The 18,558-nt window shown below is 37.2% G+C and overlaps 1 protein-coding gene across 1 annotated transcript in view; it reads left to right on the top strand.

Moving 5' to 3' along the window:
- Window positions 1-5,250: 5,250 nt before the first annotated feature.
- The window catches only part of LOC306865238 (POU domain, class 6, transcription factor 2-like), a gene marked incomplete at both ends in the record, with an annotated part of 108,810 nt that continues 95,502 nt past the window's right edge, over window positions 5,251-18,558 (top strand). Inside the window, one exon of the mRNA XM_079409725.1 lies at window positions 5,251-5,410. Within this exon, the coding sequence (XP_079265851.1) occupies window positions 5,251-5,410 (160 nt within the window). The remainder of the gene's footprint in view (window positions 5,411-18,558) is intronic.

The following is an 18,558-nucleotide window of genomic DNA, read 5'->3' as shown; positions in this document are numbered from 1 at the left end:
AGAGGGGGTGCGACACGTTCTTCACAAGAGAAGCGCCTCGGCCGCTGCCCGAGGGGAAGAAACCGCCACGCGTGCTTCCGGACTCGGGGAGCGGTCGCGGGATCCGGCAGGTGAGGATGGATAAAGAGACTCGCTCGTCTCTGATCCCTCTGCCAGATCGCGTTGCGAACCCCACGAACGTCGTCTCCGCTCCGCCTCAGCAAGCAAAGCAGACTGTGCGTATCCTCCGCACACAAATAACGTTTGCACGAAGGAACACACAGCCTGTATTGCGCCTCACTCCCATACTTGGTTTTGCAACCATGTTTAGACATAATACAGACAGACAACGGTAAATATGACTCACAAGACACAGAGCGCTTAGCTGAATGACAGAGAGCTGATGCCGGTTTCACCGCACATGCTTTTATAATAGCTGGTCATTACGTCACCTCGCCCGTGACGTCCCTTCCCATTTTCTGGACAGATTTGATTGGTATTCAGAGCCGGTTACGCTGTAGGCGTTCCCCCAAAGCGTCGTGGACACAGCTCGAGTTCCTGAAGAGGAACTACAGAATGTAACATTTTATTATTAGCCGTTTCAACACATACATGTTTTACCAAATAAAAATAACAGCACTTTTAGAGTTCATCCCATTCATTGATGTGAGCATAAGTATTGGGACAGTTGAACATAAGGCAGATATAAAAGATTAAAAGCTATTATTTAGTTGCAGATCCCTTGCACACAATCACTGCAGTGAGTCTGTGACCCATAGACATCATCAGACTCTTGGTCTCTAGAGTCAGCCATGCATGCCCATGCCATATTATAAAATGCCTTAACTGAAAATTTGAGTGTTTAATCTTATTTTTATACATTACTGACACTCTATCCTCCAATTTGATACTGTTAAGTGCTTTGACACAATCTGTATTGTTAAAAGCGCTATATAAATAAAGGTGACTTGAATTGACTTGACACCACCTCCAGCATGCTTTACAGATGAGGCTGTATGCTTGGGATCATTTGCAGTTCCCTTTTTTTCTCCACATTTTTTGCTTTCCCATCACTTAGATTAAGGTTCATCTTTGTCTCATCGGTCCATAAACACAGTTCCCAAACTCTTCTGGCTCACCTTTGTGCTTTTCTGCAAACTCTAATCTTGCCTTTCTGTTTTTGGTGCTGGTCAGAGGTTTGCATCTTCCTGTGTAGCATCTGTAATTCTGTGTCAAAGTCTCCTGAGGACAGTAAATTGTCCCAGTTTTCTGGAAGTTGTTGCTGATTTTACAGACACGTCTTATAGAGTTCATTTTCACAGCTTTTATGATTTGTCTGTCATCAACTACTGTTGTTTTCTCAGCTGATCAGGTCGTTGTTGGTTGCTGGTGGTTTCCAAACAATCATTGTCCAACTTTCCATGTATATTCAATTCAATTCAAGTTTATTTTGTATAGCGCTTTTTACGATACAAATTGTTGCAAAGCAGCTCTACGGGAATTTAAGTTTCCACAATATATTTATATATGGCAGAACCTTAATATATTTAACTTATGGCAAAATTTGGTAATTCTGTATGTTGTCTGAGCTTTGGCATCCTCAGGACCTCTGAGGGGTTGGCATTATCTTTTCTCAGGTGTTCAGTCATATCAGATAATTTAAGGGTTGGATCCAGACTGAAGCTTCTGTAATTCCTAGTTACCATGGGATGTTAATCAGAAACAGAGAAACAAATAGAGACATAATTAGCGTAGCTGATGTTCCATCTAAGCAAAAATGATGGTATATGACCTATAATATATATTTGTAATAATTTTTAATATTTATTTAGTATAATTTATATTGGAAATAATTATTATAAATATATAATCATCACAAATAAATAATTATAAATTATATAAATACCGATATTAAAAAAAATCTGCACAATTGAACATCCTAGAGCCATTGGGCCATTGTTTCCTGTTGTGAACAGTGTTTAACATTTAAGCATGAAAGTAATATACTAAATATATATTTATATTTAGTAGATAGTATAGTATAGTATACTTTTTATATATATGGCAAAATTGGGATGTGTGATCAGAAGACTATTCGGGGTCTTTGGACCATTCTGAGACCCTTTTTGTGGCCCCGGGGGACCGCAAAGACCATGGCAGCTAAGGCCATTAGCAATTAGCATGGATATCTTATGAGGAAAAAGGTTCAGAAATGACCCACAGAGTAGGAAAAAGGAGAAAGGGAGGGAGAGGGGCTCGAGTGCTTTTTCTTGTTTCTCCTCCTGTGTGGCCGAGAGGGAGTAAGGCGATCCCAAACACACACATACGGTACACACACATTGACACGCGCACACACTCCACAGGTCCCTTCACATATGCTCTTTGGCATGAAGAACTGCCCTGGGAGTCCCAGTTTCATTAGTGTAATTAACTGTGAGAGAGAGAGTGAGGAAAAAAGAGAGAGCGAGAGAAGGCGGGACTTTACATGTCTTCTGATATTATTTTCTTTTTGAGAAAAAAATAACTAAAGAGTATCACCGTTTAATTGATTTGTACTGGCACCAGCAAATATGGACAAAAAACAAACAAATGTTTAAAATAAAAATATAAAAGTAAAAGAATAAATGTAAAATCAAAAGTTTGGTAAGATTTTTATTGTTTTTGAAATAAGTCTTGCTTGCTCACCATGACTTTATTTATTTCAAAAATAATAATAATAATAACTGTAAAACTGTGAAACACTATTCCAAATTACGCTTTTGTATTTTAATGTATTTTAAAATTCTGTGATGGTAAAGCATTTGCTCCAGACTTCAGTGTCCCATCATCCTTCAGAAATCATTCTAATATGCAGATTTTTTTTTTATTATTATTATCAATAAGTTAGAAATACTTTCATGAATACAAAGTTCATAGGAACAATTTGTGTGTCCTTGCTAAATGAAAGTAATAATTTATTTTAAAGAATCCTTCTTTTGAACGGTACTGTGTTTTTTAAATTATAATAAAATAAAACAATTAGCATCAACCTAGCAACCACCAGCCTTTCAGACCTTACAACTAAATAGCAACCCTCTGACATCCACCCCTAGATTTGTGGAGAAAACAAACGCTTTCTTCAGAAAATGTCTAAATCTGGTTATAACTTGTGGAAAAATTCCCATTCTCTCTTCCCTCATTCTTTTTCTTGTAATTTTTTCTTCTATTTTATTGTGCCCTCTCTTCTCCAGCAGGCCATAGTGAAAATTACATTGTATTGCATCCTCTCAGGCCTGTGCCCCCTCGTTCTCTCTCTCTCTCTCTCTCTCTCTCTCTCACTCTCCCTTGGCCTCTCACAGTTCTCGTTCAGTCAACAGACTGTAAAGAATAAATAATAAAAAAGTATTGATTATTTTGATGACTTCACAATTCAATTAGGTATTAATTTTGCCCTCCACTGGACCTATCAGGCAGCTCAAAGGGTAGAGAAGGAATGGGAGGAGGGATGGATGGATGTTGTGCCTTAAATGAATGCAGCGTTAGAAGCTCCCTCGTTCAGCGCCGTTCCGAAATAGAGGGGTGCATCGGTGAGTTGCTTGTGCATAAGTGCATTGAGAAAAACTCCAGTGAAGCGATGACAAGAGACATTGTTGCAAAGCGCAGGGTATTGACCAAGCGGCCGCACCACGAATGACAGCTTAAACTATTTCTATTGATTAACATTTTCATAGATTATCATGTGTCATATCAAACTCTAATGCTCTCCATCTGAGAAGCACATTAACAGAGGCCCCACAGGCTGCCGTTCATCGACCACCCCGAGGACCAAGAGAGATGGGGCGGAATCAAGGGGGGGCAGATGCACCATGACGGCACTTGATCCGAAAGGATCACCTAGCTCCCATCTCAGACTCATTTGAGCAGAAACGACTCTATAAATAATAGAGCATAAAAAGAGAAAAGCAGCTTTTTTGCCCTCCCTATGTCTACACATTTGTTTGTGTCTCACCATCAGAAGGGGTGGGGGAGGTACTTCTGAAGCGCACGAGAGAGAGAGAGAGAGAGAGAGAGAGAGAGCGAGAGAGTGGAGGTGACATCTCGAGTCTCCAGAGGCAATCCCAGGCTTGCACCAGCAGTGCTCACTTGATGTATCTACGTTATCCACACTGGTTTTTGGGCTTTGTGACAAGCATGCACTGACTGATCTCACATAACTCTCTGGCATGCTCTAACTGCTCGTGGATTTTAGCAAAGTTAGATTTTTGGAGCATAATAATTCAGACATTTTTCGCTTTAATCTGGAAGCACCCTTCTGGTAAGTTTCTTGTTATATAACTTTTTCTTGCTTCTGTTTATGTTATTGAATTTATTTTAAAAACTCTATATGTTCTTATTTATTTATTGAACTAATTTCTTCATTTGTTTACTACTTAGTTTACTTTATTGTATTTAAATCATATAGAAAGTGTATAAAAAGTAATAATTCTTCAGAAGAACTCTAAAATTAATATTTTAAAATAAAACAATCATTCTAATTGTTATCATGCTGCTCATTCAGTCTCTTATCATTTTATTTAAAGCATTCATTCTAGAGTGTATATATAGAGAGAGAAAGTATCAGCTGCACTTCATTGAGAATGTAATGGCCCACTTCATTCAACTTTGATTTACATATTCTCTCAATACTCATGCTGTATGTTCTCATCCAATCAGATGTGATGACCCAAAGGCCAGTATTTAAAGTATTAATACACATATATATAATATTGACAACCAGGGTTGAAAAAACAACATTTTAATTCTCATTTACTGTTAAATGCAAAAACTTTTTTTTAATTAAAACAAAACCGTTTTTGCTTGACAAATGTGACACTTTTATATGTAACTTAAGTGTTCTATTTTAGTGCTGATGGCCCTTGGTGATACTCATGAAAATGAGTCATTTGACAAGTGGAGCATTTTTAACCAAAATCTTTTCAAATTTCTGCCATCCACAAGAGCTCTTCAGCACTACAACCAGCAGCAACAGCCATCAGAAAAGAGAGAGACAGAGAGCGAGAGAGAGAGAGAGCGCGCAAGCGCTACCATAGAGAGTGTTAGAAGAGGTGGTGAGTTTCAGAAAGCAAAGAGAGAGAGAGAGAGAGAAAGCAAGGAAATGAGCGGGCATGTGTGCACTTGAGACCCACTGTGAGTGAACCAGTGCGCACCAAAGCTAACATCACTTCTTTTGCCTTTCCCCCCCACTCATTGTCCTCCCGACCTGGTCCTTCCTCCGCTCGCCTCCAGGATCCGATGATCACAGGGCAGCTGAGCAAACCGCTGCTCCCTCTGCGTGCCGATATGGACGCCTGCGAGCTGCGGGATGACGACAAAGCGACCAGCCCGGACAGTGAGCTCAACGAGGAACCCTTGCTGCTGTCAGCTGACATAGACTCGGAGGAGAAGATGTATGGTAAGTCCAGCCTTCATCCTCCTCGTTATTGTGCGTGACACCTGGGGTCATGCGTGGGAGAACTTGACACCGGGGAGAATGTGTTTGTTTGTTTGTTTGTGTTTGCGAGATGCTGTGGTAGAAAGTGCTGGAGCAGAGCAGGTAAAAGTTGTGGTTCAGTTGTAGGTGGATCTGGGGTCATGAGATTGGAGATTGACGATATATGTGTTTCTCTTACTAGTTTTAAATGCTGAGTGACCTCAAATTATGTTTTTGTGAATGCAATATATTCACATAGCCTATATATATTCCTTAGATTTAATCTGGCTTTTTATAGACAGTAAAAGTTCTTCTCTAAGTTTACCCTGTGCATTCAAAATGCATTTTTGCTGCTAATCTATCAAATTTCCACTGTGGAAAGCTTGTGGAGGAAGTGTCCTATTCCTGTGACGCTTGGTGGGGTGCAGCCATGCGGTATGTGGTGACCAGTTTTTTTGTTGGTGTTCATAAAGCAGAAAAATGTGACAGAATCTGGGGCAAATAGGCAACAGGAGACATATAATGTACACACACACACACACTCATCTGTCATACAGGGTGACATTTCTTCACATTTGAGATCTCCTCGGCTTAGGCTGAAGATAAAATGAGAGAAAGTGAAGAGGCCTGAGGGAGAGAAATGTGATTGTTGTGGCTCCACGGCCTCATGAGGAGTTCAGATCTAAGCAGACTGAATTGTATATTCTTGATGAGGAGCATCATATACCCTGAATCACTTTAAAAGACACTTGATGTTGTTGTAATAATAATAAAACAACAGTCAATATTATTATTATTATCATTATTTATTTATATTATTCTTTATGTATTATTCTAATTTTTTATTAATATGATTTTTTTACTTTCTAAAGCAACATGACTTTTAAAAGTTATATGTGTGTGTGTGTGTATGTGTGTGTGTATGTGTATATATATAGACAATTTTATAGTAATGTTGATTATTATAATTATGAAAAGTTCTGTTTCAGTGTAGCACTATGAGAGATTTCAAGTTTAATATTGTTAATATTCCAGAATGCTAGATGAAGTTTAATTTAAAAGCATTTAAAAATTATTTTGATCATTAAACATGCTCTTTAATTATGCTTTATCTTTGTGAGTACAGAGCATACTTTATCGACTTTTGGCATATTTGATGAGCTCTGCCACAAAATATATTTAAAAATCTTAAAATGTTGCATTTAATTAACATCTTAAAATAGTGTGTTCTTTAATGCTATGTTAAAATTTGATGTTCCTTGCAGTCAGAATGATTGCTCTGACCTTGTTAAATGGGAAAAAAGCCTAGAAATCCTTAAACTGCTCAGCAGTGATATAGATTAGGGCGTGAAAAGACAAGTTTCAAACCATTTGGATTCAGTATGCATTGATGGACTGTTTCTGTGGTTGTCAAATTTGCAACATTAATGATATACTTTAAGACTTGTGTAACTTTGCCGCTGGCTGTTTCAGACAGAATTTCATTTTTCAATTTGAATAGAAGTCAGAAACACATGTTTCAGAATCAACCTGCAATTTTCTCAAATTCCTGCTATTGAGTTTATAGACTCCAAACATCACCTTTACATTTATTTTTCACCTGTGATTTATGTTCTATAGTGCCATACAGCACATATCACTTTTTTTTTCTTGCATGTCCTTTTCTGCTTTATAATCTTCTACTTCTAAAAAAAATCTTATTTGCTGTTGTGCTTATGTATTTCAATTTATATGCATAATACTGAATTCAGAACAATTTATTCTTATCGAGGAATTCACTTTTATGAAAGAACAAAGAAGCACAAGTGTGAACGTGCACACAACACACCACCTCTGACAAATTTGTAATATGCTTTTTATTAGAAAATTACATTAATAAAAGAGTCAGCATGATCTCAGAGATGCAGTACAATATCTCAAATAAATTTAAAAGAGCACATGCATAAAAAGGAGTGAACAATAACCTCTGTACTGAAAATCCAGCCTAATAAAGTGACCTCCTCAGAAAACTTAAATGCTTTAGAAGTGTTTGCACTCAGCCTCGAACGTGTCTGCTGTTATTTGCATTCATTCCTGTAATTACCAGCAATTTATCACATAAATATTTCTAAGGCTTATTATTTCAGTTGATACGGTGTTAATTCAAGCTGGATTCTGTGCTTCAGGTTTGATATTCAGTAGCTGTGACTGCATCTTCCTCTTGTCAGTGTTCATAGTTAGACTGACTGATGCCCGTAGGGAGCTTTTCTATTGCTCTCTATGTTAGAACTAACAGCATTACATTAATTATAATAGATTCTGATCCCCTGCCACTTACCTGATCATAATAAACATTTAATGCTGTCAGAGGACTTTTTATATCTACTATAAAACCCAAACAATTAATTTTTTAGAAACGTATGAAATATACATGCTTTTATTTGCTAGCTTTTAGAAAATCTCCTCTATGTTAATACCGAAGTATCTAATTTTCCTTTTCGTTACATTATTTGTTTAAAAAATAACGAGTAATACATTTTTTTCGAGGTCATAATGATGAATTATGAAGCATTATTGCTGAATTCACATTGTTTTATAATAACTTTGCTTTTGATGAACTGACTCAGGTACTCAGTCCTCATTGCAGTCCGGTTTGAGCTATCACTGAAGCTATGTTACATTAGACATTAAAAGAACAGAATAAAGAGTATTGCTTGGTGTTTTGAGATGAATTATACATCAAACATCAGCTACCCCCCTTATGTGCAGCAAACGCACATAACAAGAGTGTATGTGTGTGTATGCGAGGGGCGCATAGTTTAGAGCGCGGTAGACTGAATTTTTGGAGAGAATAGATTTGGGAGCGGGACTGCGGGCAGGCGCAGTGTAGGCTGTCACCACGGTGATGGTGTGTCACCACGGCGGGTCTTTTTGCTGATTTGATTTTGGGAGTTGGGTTGGGGTGGTGTGTGTGGGGGGGGGGGTAGGGGGTTGTGTCTGATCCCCGTCCGAACCTCTCTGTCAGGCCCTGATCAGTCTTGTGGTTCCCGCTGTCATTCTGATGAATTTTTTAGAATATCCCAAGGCAAGAAAAGCCCAGTTACTGTTTCATAATGCCAGTGTTACAATTTACTTCAATAAGCATCAAACCTGCTTTTGTTTGCTTGTTGCTTTTTCTCTTTACGCTCAGCTTTACAGCTCATTGTCTATCTGTCAATCTATTCTTTTTGTAAAATCTCACTTTTTTTGCACGCTTACACAAACACATATACACGCACACACACAGTTTTGATGTAGGCGCATTCTTTTTCAGACCTTTTTTTTTTGTTGAATCAATACATTCCTCATTTTTTAGCATGTGGTCAGACTAGGTTTAACATTATTAAAAAAATATTGGCCTTTCTTTTTAAGGCCACCGAATGGGGCATCCCTGCTCTTTTCTTGGCCTATGAGAGATACACCAGGTATGGGCCGTGGGCAGTGCCAAGGGGCTGCTCGGGGCAAATGGGCACGGCTGAATCTGGCCTTGGGCACTGGTGCCTATCAGAGAAATGTCTGAAAGGTCACTGTACTTTGGTTACAGAAAGAATTGAGATTGAAAGATGTGAAATTACAGGAAAAAAAGATATGAAATTATAGGAAAAATGCAAGGCAGGTTATTACATTTTTTTTATTGTTTTATGTTTTTAACTTTTTGATTTGTTAAATGTTTCTTGTTAACTATTGCCATAATATATATATGTATGCTTAATTTGTTAGATATGTAACTCTCTTTTTACAATATTTATTATAATGAAAGCAAAGACATAACTGAAAAAATTAAAACCATAAAGACATTAAAAGAAAATAAATTTTTTGTGAAATATGCAGCTTTTTTGACATCAAATGCCATTATTTTAATATATATTATGAAAACAAAGAAACCACATTTGAAATAATTAAAACAATTTTAAAATAAATCAGATAAGTAGAATTAATCTGAACCATATTGTGTAAGTTAAAATGCACTCAACATGATACATTTACCATTTAGTTTAAACTTGATAGATTTATATTATCTGCGTCTATATTCTAAATGCTTATAATCTGAATTTAAAGCTTTATATTGAACATTCAAGAGACAGTTTTTTTCCCATCAGCTGCATAAAAGGATTTATACTGAAGTGATTTCTTTTCTACGGCTAGACATTGTTTGATTAAATCATCTTCTGCTGCGCTCAAAGGAGGTTCTGTACGTTTAAAGGTCACAAAAGTGCAATACATATGTCTAGCGACTCAATTGATGCTCGACAAATTGATATGCGGCATTGAGTGAGCTTTTGCATCCCCTGTTTGAAAAGATCTGACCAAGAGGATGAGGAAATTAAAAGACTTCTTTTCATCTCTTTCCTAGGTTGATTTTCAACACCGATTGAGTGTAGGTGCTGATAACAAGAACGTCGCCTAAATGTTTTTCAATGGAAAATTCAGCATAAAAGGCCACATCACTTGTGCATGTATGGAAAAATGTGCAGTCTAATTTCCGCACAAACGCATATGTGTAACAGCCGACAAAAGACCGGCCTTGACATTTGCTTTCAAAAGTTGAAGGGGGGCAGGGGGGATTCTACAGGAGTATGAAGGGCCGCAGTGAGAGAAGATGGAGAATATGATGGGCCTCGCTTTGTGCGACGTGGATAGAACATTCTGTGGATTTTGTCAATCTTTAGGGAAAGAAGTTAACTCCTCGTCGAAGCATTATGAGAGTTTTTTTTGCAAGGACAATGAGCGAGTGAAATATATAGATGATTGAACTTTTTTTTTTGTAATGTGGTGGACTAGATTTGAACTGAATGCCACTGAATTTCCTCAAAAGTATGCTTAGTTTTAAACTTTAAAGGGTGCTGATAAAAGAAAAGTGTTTTAGAAATCCAAATCTCATATTTTGTTTTACATAGAAACATTGCCTGCTCACTCCAACAATGTATAAAAAAGTAAAATGCGTTTTAAATGGTTAGAAAATGTTTAAGACCCAGCTGCTTTTATTCAAAAAGCGTTTAAAAATCCTTGACCGATTCATCAGGACTGCTCGGGTGGTGTTTGTGATAAAAGAGGCTGATTAGTTCTCAACCGCGTGCTTTAAACCTTTTTTTGTGTCATTCGGAACAAGATTACTAAATTTAAGGCCGTCGACTTCAGAATAACATCTTTCTCCTTCATCTTCTTCTCACTTTCAACTCCCGATGTTTTTAGACCTCCCCCGCCTTTTAAAAAGCTAATTTCTCCAGGTTTCACTCCAGCTATCACACGCAAACATCCCCAACAACCCCTTGCCTATTTATTGTCAGGTACATTAGCTGCAAAAGCAGTGGTTAGGAGGCCAAACTCCTGTTTTTTCGCTCTTGCTCGCAAAATAGGAGATGGCTTGTGTGTGTGTGTGTACAGTGGCTGTCTACTCTTTTATAAGAGACCCGCCTCCTCTCCAGCATCCCAAGACAAGATAATAAGGCACTCGGAGGCACAATCCGGCATTATATTCAGCCACCAAAGCCTTGTCTCTTGTCAGTTTGCATTTTATTCAGGCCCAGGATGTGACGCTTCTATCATCAGCCTGTCAGGAGGAGAGGACCAGAGAGAGACAGGGCCACTCATTTCATACACTTAACGTCCACGCCAAATGGCCAGCACTTATACCGATTCCACCGAAATGGAGGACACGTTCCAGCCCAGGGGTCACCTTCAGCCGAGAGAACGGGAGGAAAAAAAAGGCACGAAAAGATAAAAGAAATGTGTATTGATTTGTGTAATTGAGTGGGAGTTTGAGAGGAAAATGTATCTGTTGTAGACAAGAGAAGAGGCAGAAGGTTTATGACTCAATGCGCTGTTCTTTAAGAGGAGAACGTACCGTTCAAGTGGAACGCGCAACTTTTTGAGTCTGAAAATTGTATTTTGAGCTGAGAAGATGGTTTTGACAACCAATTGTCATTCAGAGTAATGCAGAGCATCTAAAAGTCAACCATGAGGTTTAGATTAGCGTGTTTTAAGTCACCTTTATTTCTATTGAGCTGTATACAAAACCGATTTTTCAAAGCAGCTTCACAGAAATAAACAGGAAAATCAGATACAAAACCAAATCAATCAGCTCTAGTTAGTTCAGTGTTAATACAGTTCAGTTCAATAACTGTGTAAAGCTATTCAATTATGAAACTAGCTCAATTCAGCTGTAAGCAGCTGTATAGAAGGCAATAGTGTCGTTATTCAGCTCAAGTCAGTTCAGCGTTGATTCAGTTCAGTTCAATAACAGTGTAGAAGTAGCTAAATTAATCAATTATGAAACAAATTTGAAAAAAAATAAAGCAGCTCTCCAGAAGACTATAGTGTTTTAATGGCTAGCCACAAGCAAAACACATTAGTTGCATTATCTTTTTCGGCCTCGTTTGTGCACATATGTGCACACACATACACATTAGCTTCTTTTGGTCCCTCTCAGGCCCCCCAAATACAAAAACGCACACACTTTATGTTTGTGTAATCAGCTTAGCTGAAAATAGGGAGGAGAGGGTTCAATGCTAATGCAAAAGGGCCTTGATGTGCCTCACTCAGGTTAAGTAATAAAGTGACACAGACACAGTCTTTTAAATGAGGCTGGCCCTCTTTAAATAGAGCGCACTAGCCCCGAGTGCCTCTCCTCAGGAGTTAGATCTCATTATAGGGCAGGCTCAGGCCTTTAGTTGGCTGCTTTGAGCTGGGATCTGCCCCCATCTCCCTAATGCATGCCTACCAAGCATGTGTAATCCACTCGCTAATGCGTCTGTACCGCCAGCGGCTACAGATAAGATGCTATTTAAGCAGGGAATGGGGGTTACAGGGGTTGGGCAGGAGCGGTCCTGGGTCCGCTTTTGTTTTAGAAACATGCTGCTGGTAGGGTCAGCAAGGACAGGGGAAATTAATTGGCACTTCCATCTCAAGTTTGTAATGGATGGAGGAAGACATTTATTTTCTGCTCAATAGGACAGAAAGCTGTTATTGAAGATATTTTGGGTTGTTCCACAAGTATTCTCTAATTGAAGTGAATGTTTTTCGTGTCGTGCTCAAAGTTAATCTCCAAACTGCCTCGCAGCATCTTAAAAAGACTGTTTCTTTTAGTAACAGACTGTAAGTTTCTGAGCCTAACACTATAATGCAAAACTTTGTCACATAAAGGTGAAATGATCCCCTTCGATCATGTATTGTGAAAATGTACATTTTATTTAGAAATGATTTACATCAGGGATTGGATGCTGGTCTCTAGTGTAAGATGATGGTACCAGTAACATAACCAGCAATCCTCCTGTGGTCAACCAACAAAATCAACGTATAATTTACATAAAAAAATGTAAACTGATACACCCAGAATTCCCTGTGTGACACTCCACAAGTATTTTGTTTTAAATATCATAATAGTTTTTGTAATCAGTTATGCACATTTGTGAACCTGGACCACAAAACCAATCATAAGTGTCAATTTTTCAAAATTGAGATTTATACATCACATGAAAGCTGAATAAATAAGCCTTACATTGATGTATGGTTTGTTAGGATAGGACAATGTTTGGCCGAGATACAACTATTTGAATATCTGGAATCTGAAAATAAAAAATGAAAAAATCTAAATATTGAGAAAATCGCCTTTAATGTTGTCCAAATGCATTTTACTTATCAAAAATTAAGTTTTGATATATTTACGGTAAGAAATTTACAAAATATCTTCATGGAACATGATCTTTACTTAATATCCTAATGATTTTTGACATAAAAGAAAAATCGATAATTTTGACCCATGCAGTGTATTTTTGGCTATTGCTACAAATATACCCCAGCGACTTAAGACTGGTTTTGTGGTCCAGGGTCACATTTGGGTTTTATGTTACATCCTCTGTTGTTAATTGAATGTATATTGCATTATTTAAGTGTCGTGTGTGTTACCATGTTGGTGTTTTTCGTGAAAGGCCTTTATTATGCAGCTTTATTAAAAGCTAATTATGATGAATTAAAATTTTTCTGTTATTTTTTTTTTTTTTTTTTTACAAAATTACTCTGGCAACCACAGCTGCCAAAATTATTTAGTAATTTTTTTTATTTATTTTTATTTATTTATTTTACAGTGTATTAGTTTTTTTTCAGGATTCTTATTTAGTTCAAAAGAACAGCATTTACTTGAAATATATATTTTTTTTACATAAATCTCTTTAATGTCAATTTTGATCAACTTAATTCATGCTCTAATAAAAGTATGAATTTCAAAAAAAAAAAAAAAAACTTTACAGACCCCAAACTTAGTGTAAATTCATACTTCATCAAAATAGTGTTTGTGCTCTAACATTTCCCATTGCTTCTTGACTAAAACAATCAGGAAAAAGAAATTATTCATAGAAAAGTCCATTTCTTTCATTATTCTGAATGTAAATAAATGCAGTATTTACAAATAGTAGAAGAAGACCTGTTCTCCACTGAGAAATGGATGAATGTTCGCTCACAAACATTCGCAAAACAAATTCTCCACCATCACTCTGCATGTTGCTTCCATTGCGTGGGATAATTGAAGCCGTCAACTAATCATACGGGTAGAGAGGGTGGTCATCGCTGGATGAAAAATGACAATCTTGTGTTTGTCTGGTGCGATGCGAGGCGCAGTGCGTAGCCGGTAACTAGAGTCTGGATGTCCTTCACAGACCCTTTATTATTTATGATGGAGTCTCTTTGAGCACTGACCAGTACTAATGCATAACCCTCTGTCCTTCTGCCTTATACCATCCCTTTGAAACCAAAGATTGAGGAGATGAGAGCCAGGACAGACTGTGTGTGTATATGAGGGGGTAGAGGAATGCGAGTGTTTGCGTCCGGCAATCCACAGAAGTTATAATGTGATTTTTTTTTTTTGTCAAGGCATCCTTCCTGTTATATTTAAAGACGTGGAACAGAAACTCAGGGTGTCGCTCTTCTAACGGAATGGAGTTCTAGAGCTTCAAAGCTCCAGACTTTCCCCACAACCTTCATTTTGTGCGAAGACAGGTTGGAGGATGACCTTGCGTATGGGGGAGTTGGAGAGATTCGCCACGCTCGCGCTTCGATTGCTTGTGTTTATGATGATGTCTATTGATGCTGCCGAGTGACCTGGGAGAGAATGAGATGACTGCTTAGGATGAGATGAGGAACGAGATGAGAGCCTCCGAAATAAACGTGAGGGGAGGAAGTGTGAGACTGTAAAAGGCAATTCAGGTTTACGATATTGTTTTTTTTTTTTTTTTCATAATCTTATTGAACATGAACATTTATTTAGATGTTCCATTCAGATAAAGGAATTCACTGCCTCACTCTCTTGTGTATTTTACAGGATTAGTTCAGCCAGAAAGGAAAATTACTCCCTTTCATGTCTTTCGAAACCTGTATGACTTGCTTTCCTCTGTAGGACACAAAAGGAGATGTTTAGAAGTGTGTTCATGGTGCTCTTTTCCAGTAAATCATGAACAAGATTTTCAAGGTTTAGTGATTTTAAGAGACGGTTCACTCAAAAATGAAAATTCCATTGTTATTTATTCACCCTTATGTCGTTCTTTCTTTTGTCTGTATAAGACAAAAAAGAAGATATTTTGAGAAATGCCTGTGTTTTTTGTCCATACAATGAAAGTCATTGGTAAACAAAAATGTTTGCAAGTGTTATAAATTTTTTTTTTGCAATGACATGAGATTGAGTCAATGACCAATGCTACCTCATGACCAATTCATACATATTTAATAAGGTGGCTAATTCGTACGACCTCACTGATGGGTAGGTTTAAAAGCGGGGTTAAGTGTAGGTAATTCGTACAAATTCATATGAATTGGCAACTCGTAAAATACGTACGATTTAGCAAAAATCGTATGAATTTGTATGAGTGAGGTCGTACGAATTAGCCACCTCGTAAAATATGTATGAATTGCCGTGAGATCGGGCTGAAATTTTTGGCAAATGAATCATGTAAACATCAGTGGTACACAACAGGGGGGTGAGTAAGGTTTTTTAATGTTTTTGATCGAAATATAGTAAAAAAAGTAAAATTGTGAAATATTATTACAAATTAAAACTTAATTTAGTTTTTAAAAGAAACATTTCTTATTATTATCGATGTTTAAAGCAATGCTGCTTAATATTTTTGAGGAAAGAGTGATTTTTCAGGATTCTATGATGAATAGAAAGTCCAAAAGAACAGAATTTATATGAAATAGATATCTTTTGGTAATGTCTTTATTGTAAATCTGTATGACATATCACATATTCTTTTTTACATACATTTTAAGGTAGTGTACACATACATACCTTAGAAGGCAGATTATTTTAGTATGTTGTATTTGTACGTAGACGCGTGTGCAGTGAGGGACGTCTTCGTTAGGGGGAGGGATGGACACACAAGTGTGGCTGTATGGCCTTAGGGTCAGTGGGCGATGTGCTGGCCATGACATGTGGGCATCTGGCGTGTTGCTAATACCATCCACAGAGCTCTTGCTGTCACCCCACAGGCTCCTCTAAACCCCCACTTGCATTTCTACACACGTTATAAACACTGACAGAAATGACACGTTTGCATGTGCAAGAAACGACAAACATGGAAAACTAATATTTGCACTGACCTAAGTAGCATGGGGATGCAGACATTTTGAGGTTGCATGCAAAATTATGCATTTTTAAAAGGAACAGTGTGGAAAAATAGATTCGGACTGTAATGAGAAGTAGAATATTTTTCCTACATTTTTATTTTAGAAAACCAAACAGGATGAAGAAAATATAAAATTTTTATTATACAGTAGTTGCCGTTTTTTGCTTCTGCTTTGCTAGTCCACAAGCTGTGACTTTTGCACTATAGAGAAAGGCGAACATGCTTTAAGAATACAGACTGTACTTGAGATGAATACGCTTTTACTTCCAAGTACAAAGACTTTTACAGCTTTACAGCGTGAAGGATTTGTGGCAAGTTAAACATAATGAAAAATATGTCCCTCATTTTCTTGCCCTGATTGTGAGCAAATAGCTGTTAATATCCTTATTCACAAAACGTCAGAGAGCGCTTGTTAAATCACCACATGAGAGCCGAACAGAACACATATAGAAAAAGAAACCGGGGTGCACTCAGAGAGACGTCTCACAAAAACAGCAAAATAAGGAGAGACCTTTCGCCGAAGACAGACAATGTTGGAGGTCAGGAGGCAGAATCCTATTTGCCACAAATATGCTTAAGGTAATTTAGGAAGAGCTCGGCGTCAGTGAAAAGCATGGCGACCCTGGCATTTTTCTGTCTTCGTCTCTAAAAGGGTTTGATTTTCTTCAGGCAGGGTTGGCCTCAGATCCTGGCTTTGCAGATGGGCCTAAAAGGATGAGGAGTCATGTGGATGGATCTTTGTCTCTTTCAACCCTGCGGTAATCGAGTTGACATTGCCTGAGGATGAGAGAGAGGAAAGGCTTCTTCAACAGATGTGGCCGTTTGTGTGTTAATGTTCAGATCACGCAAAATCAACACCCTGTCCTTCTTTTTTTCAGGCCTTTCCTTTGCCTTTTTTTATCCGTCCTTTTTCACAGATGGGTTCTGTGAGTTTCTATCACTCTTTTAATAACATAAATGCCCTTTCCTCTGCCCCCTGCTTTAATTCTGTTTTCTTCTTTTCTCTACTTGTTGTCTTCACCTTGGTTTCTCCCCCCTCTAGCGTTCTCAGCTACATTGATCCATCCCAATGTGTGTATATTTTATATTTTATTTTATATAAAAAAGCAGTTCTGAACTAAATTCTCTGCTTCTGGGAATCCAAAGCTTGCTTTTATCGATCTTTTGGTGAAAGAGCACCTTCCTGTTTCATTAAGAGTTTAGCATCTTTTAAAGTCTTTGTTCACATGGGAGGTTTAAAATAAGAAGCTGTGTCGTACAGATTTATATGGCTTTACATGAACCCAATTATTAGTACTAGTTAATCACACCGGATCAATTTATATCTTATAGAAACACATTAGGATTTCCCTGCAACTGGAAAATAACAACAATGCTTTAATTAATCTCATTATCTCTTCGAATGTCAGCTGTCAATTGCACCATCACAATTAATGTGTCTAAATACCTAATTGCATTATTTTTGCAGTAAATAATACATGTAATATTAGTGTACTATAATGTATCCTAAATGCAGTGTACTTGAGTTGATCCTCCATGTGTGTGTTTTTTTTTTTTTTTTTTTTAAAGGGATGCTTGGAAATTACAGTTATGGCCAATACAGATAAGATAATAATTATTGTCACGAAGTGGCCGATAACCAATAAATGGCTGATAATTAAATTTGATATTATTTTATCTATAGAAATGAAAAATTTCAAAATGCTACAAGACAAGTGAATTTAGGCTCCGAAGCGTTAGAATGTACACAGTATAAGAAATTGATATTCATTGTGAGATTATATTTAACTGTTAAATTTTTTAAAAATATATTATTAAATTAAAATAATTGTTTTTTAAAGATTAACTTTAAGTGAATATTATGGTCAATTTAATTTTAATGTAAAAATAGGGGATCTGAGCATATGCAATTAAATATGATATAGTGGCTGATACAACTACATAATATCGGTCTTTATAACCGATATTGCATCACTGATTTTTATATATAGCCTACTGTACATGGCTTCCACTCACTCAGTAAGTTCAAGCCATGCAAGGCTACTGTTTGAAATATTTCATTGCATAATACTTATTTACACGATTTAAATTTATTACCTTGCAATATGCAGTAAGCATTAGATTAGTATTCAATTCCAAACATTGCCTATGTCTGTTTCCCTGGTTTCAACTGCCATATTAACAAAATCAATAACCCAACAATTCGAACACAATTGGTTGATTACTGACAGGATTTAGGATTGTGTTAAATGTGACCTGTCAGTCATGCGGTTCAGGGCTTTAAACTTGAAACTCTCTGTAGCACCAATGCAATCTACTGTCATCCATGGGCTTTAACTTTGATTGATCCTGTTGTCAACAATACATCAGCGGTACTTAAAAATGAAAAGTGTGTTATGTGCCCTAAGCAAAATTATGAATCAAATCATACGCTCTGTGCCAATACAGTTAAATGTGTTTCAAAGAGGTCACTGCATCAGGCTTAATGATTTATATTTA

This window comes from Barbus barbus (assembly GCF_936440315.1).
Source record: "Barbus barbus genome assembly, chromosome: 46".
NCBI lineage: Eukaryota > Metazoa > Chordata > Actinopteri > Cypriniformes > Cyprinidae > Barbus > Barbus barbus.
Note: the sequence above shows the minus strand (reverse complement) of the source record. Positions and strands in the feature narration are given on the sequence as shown.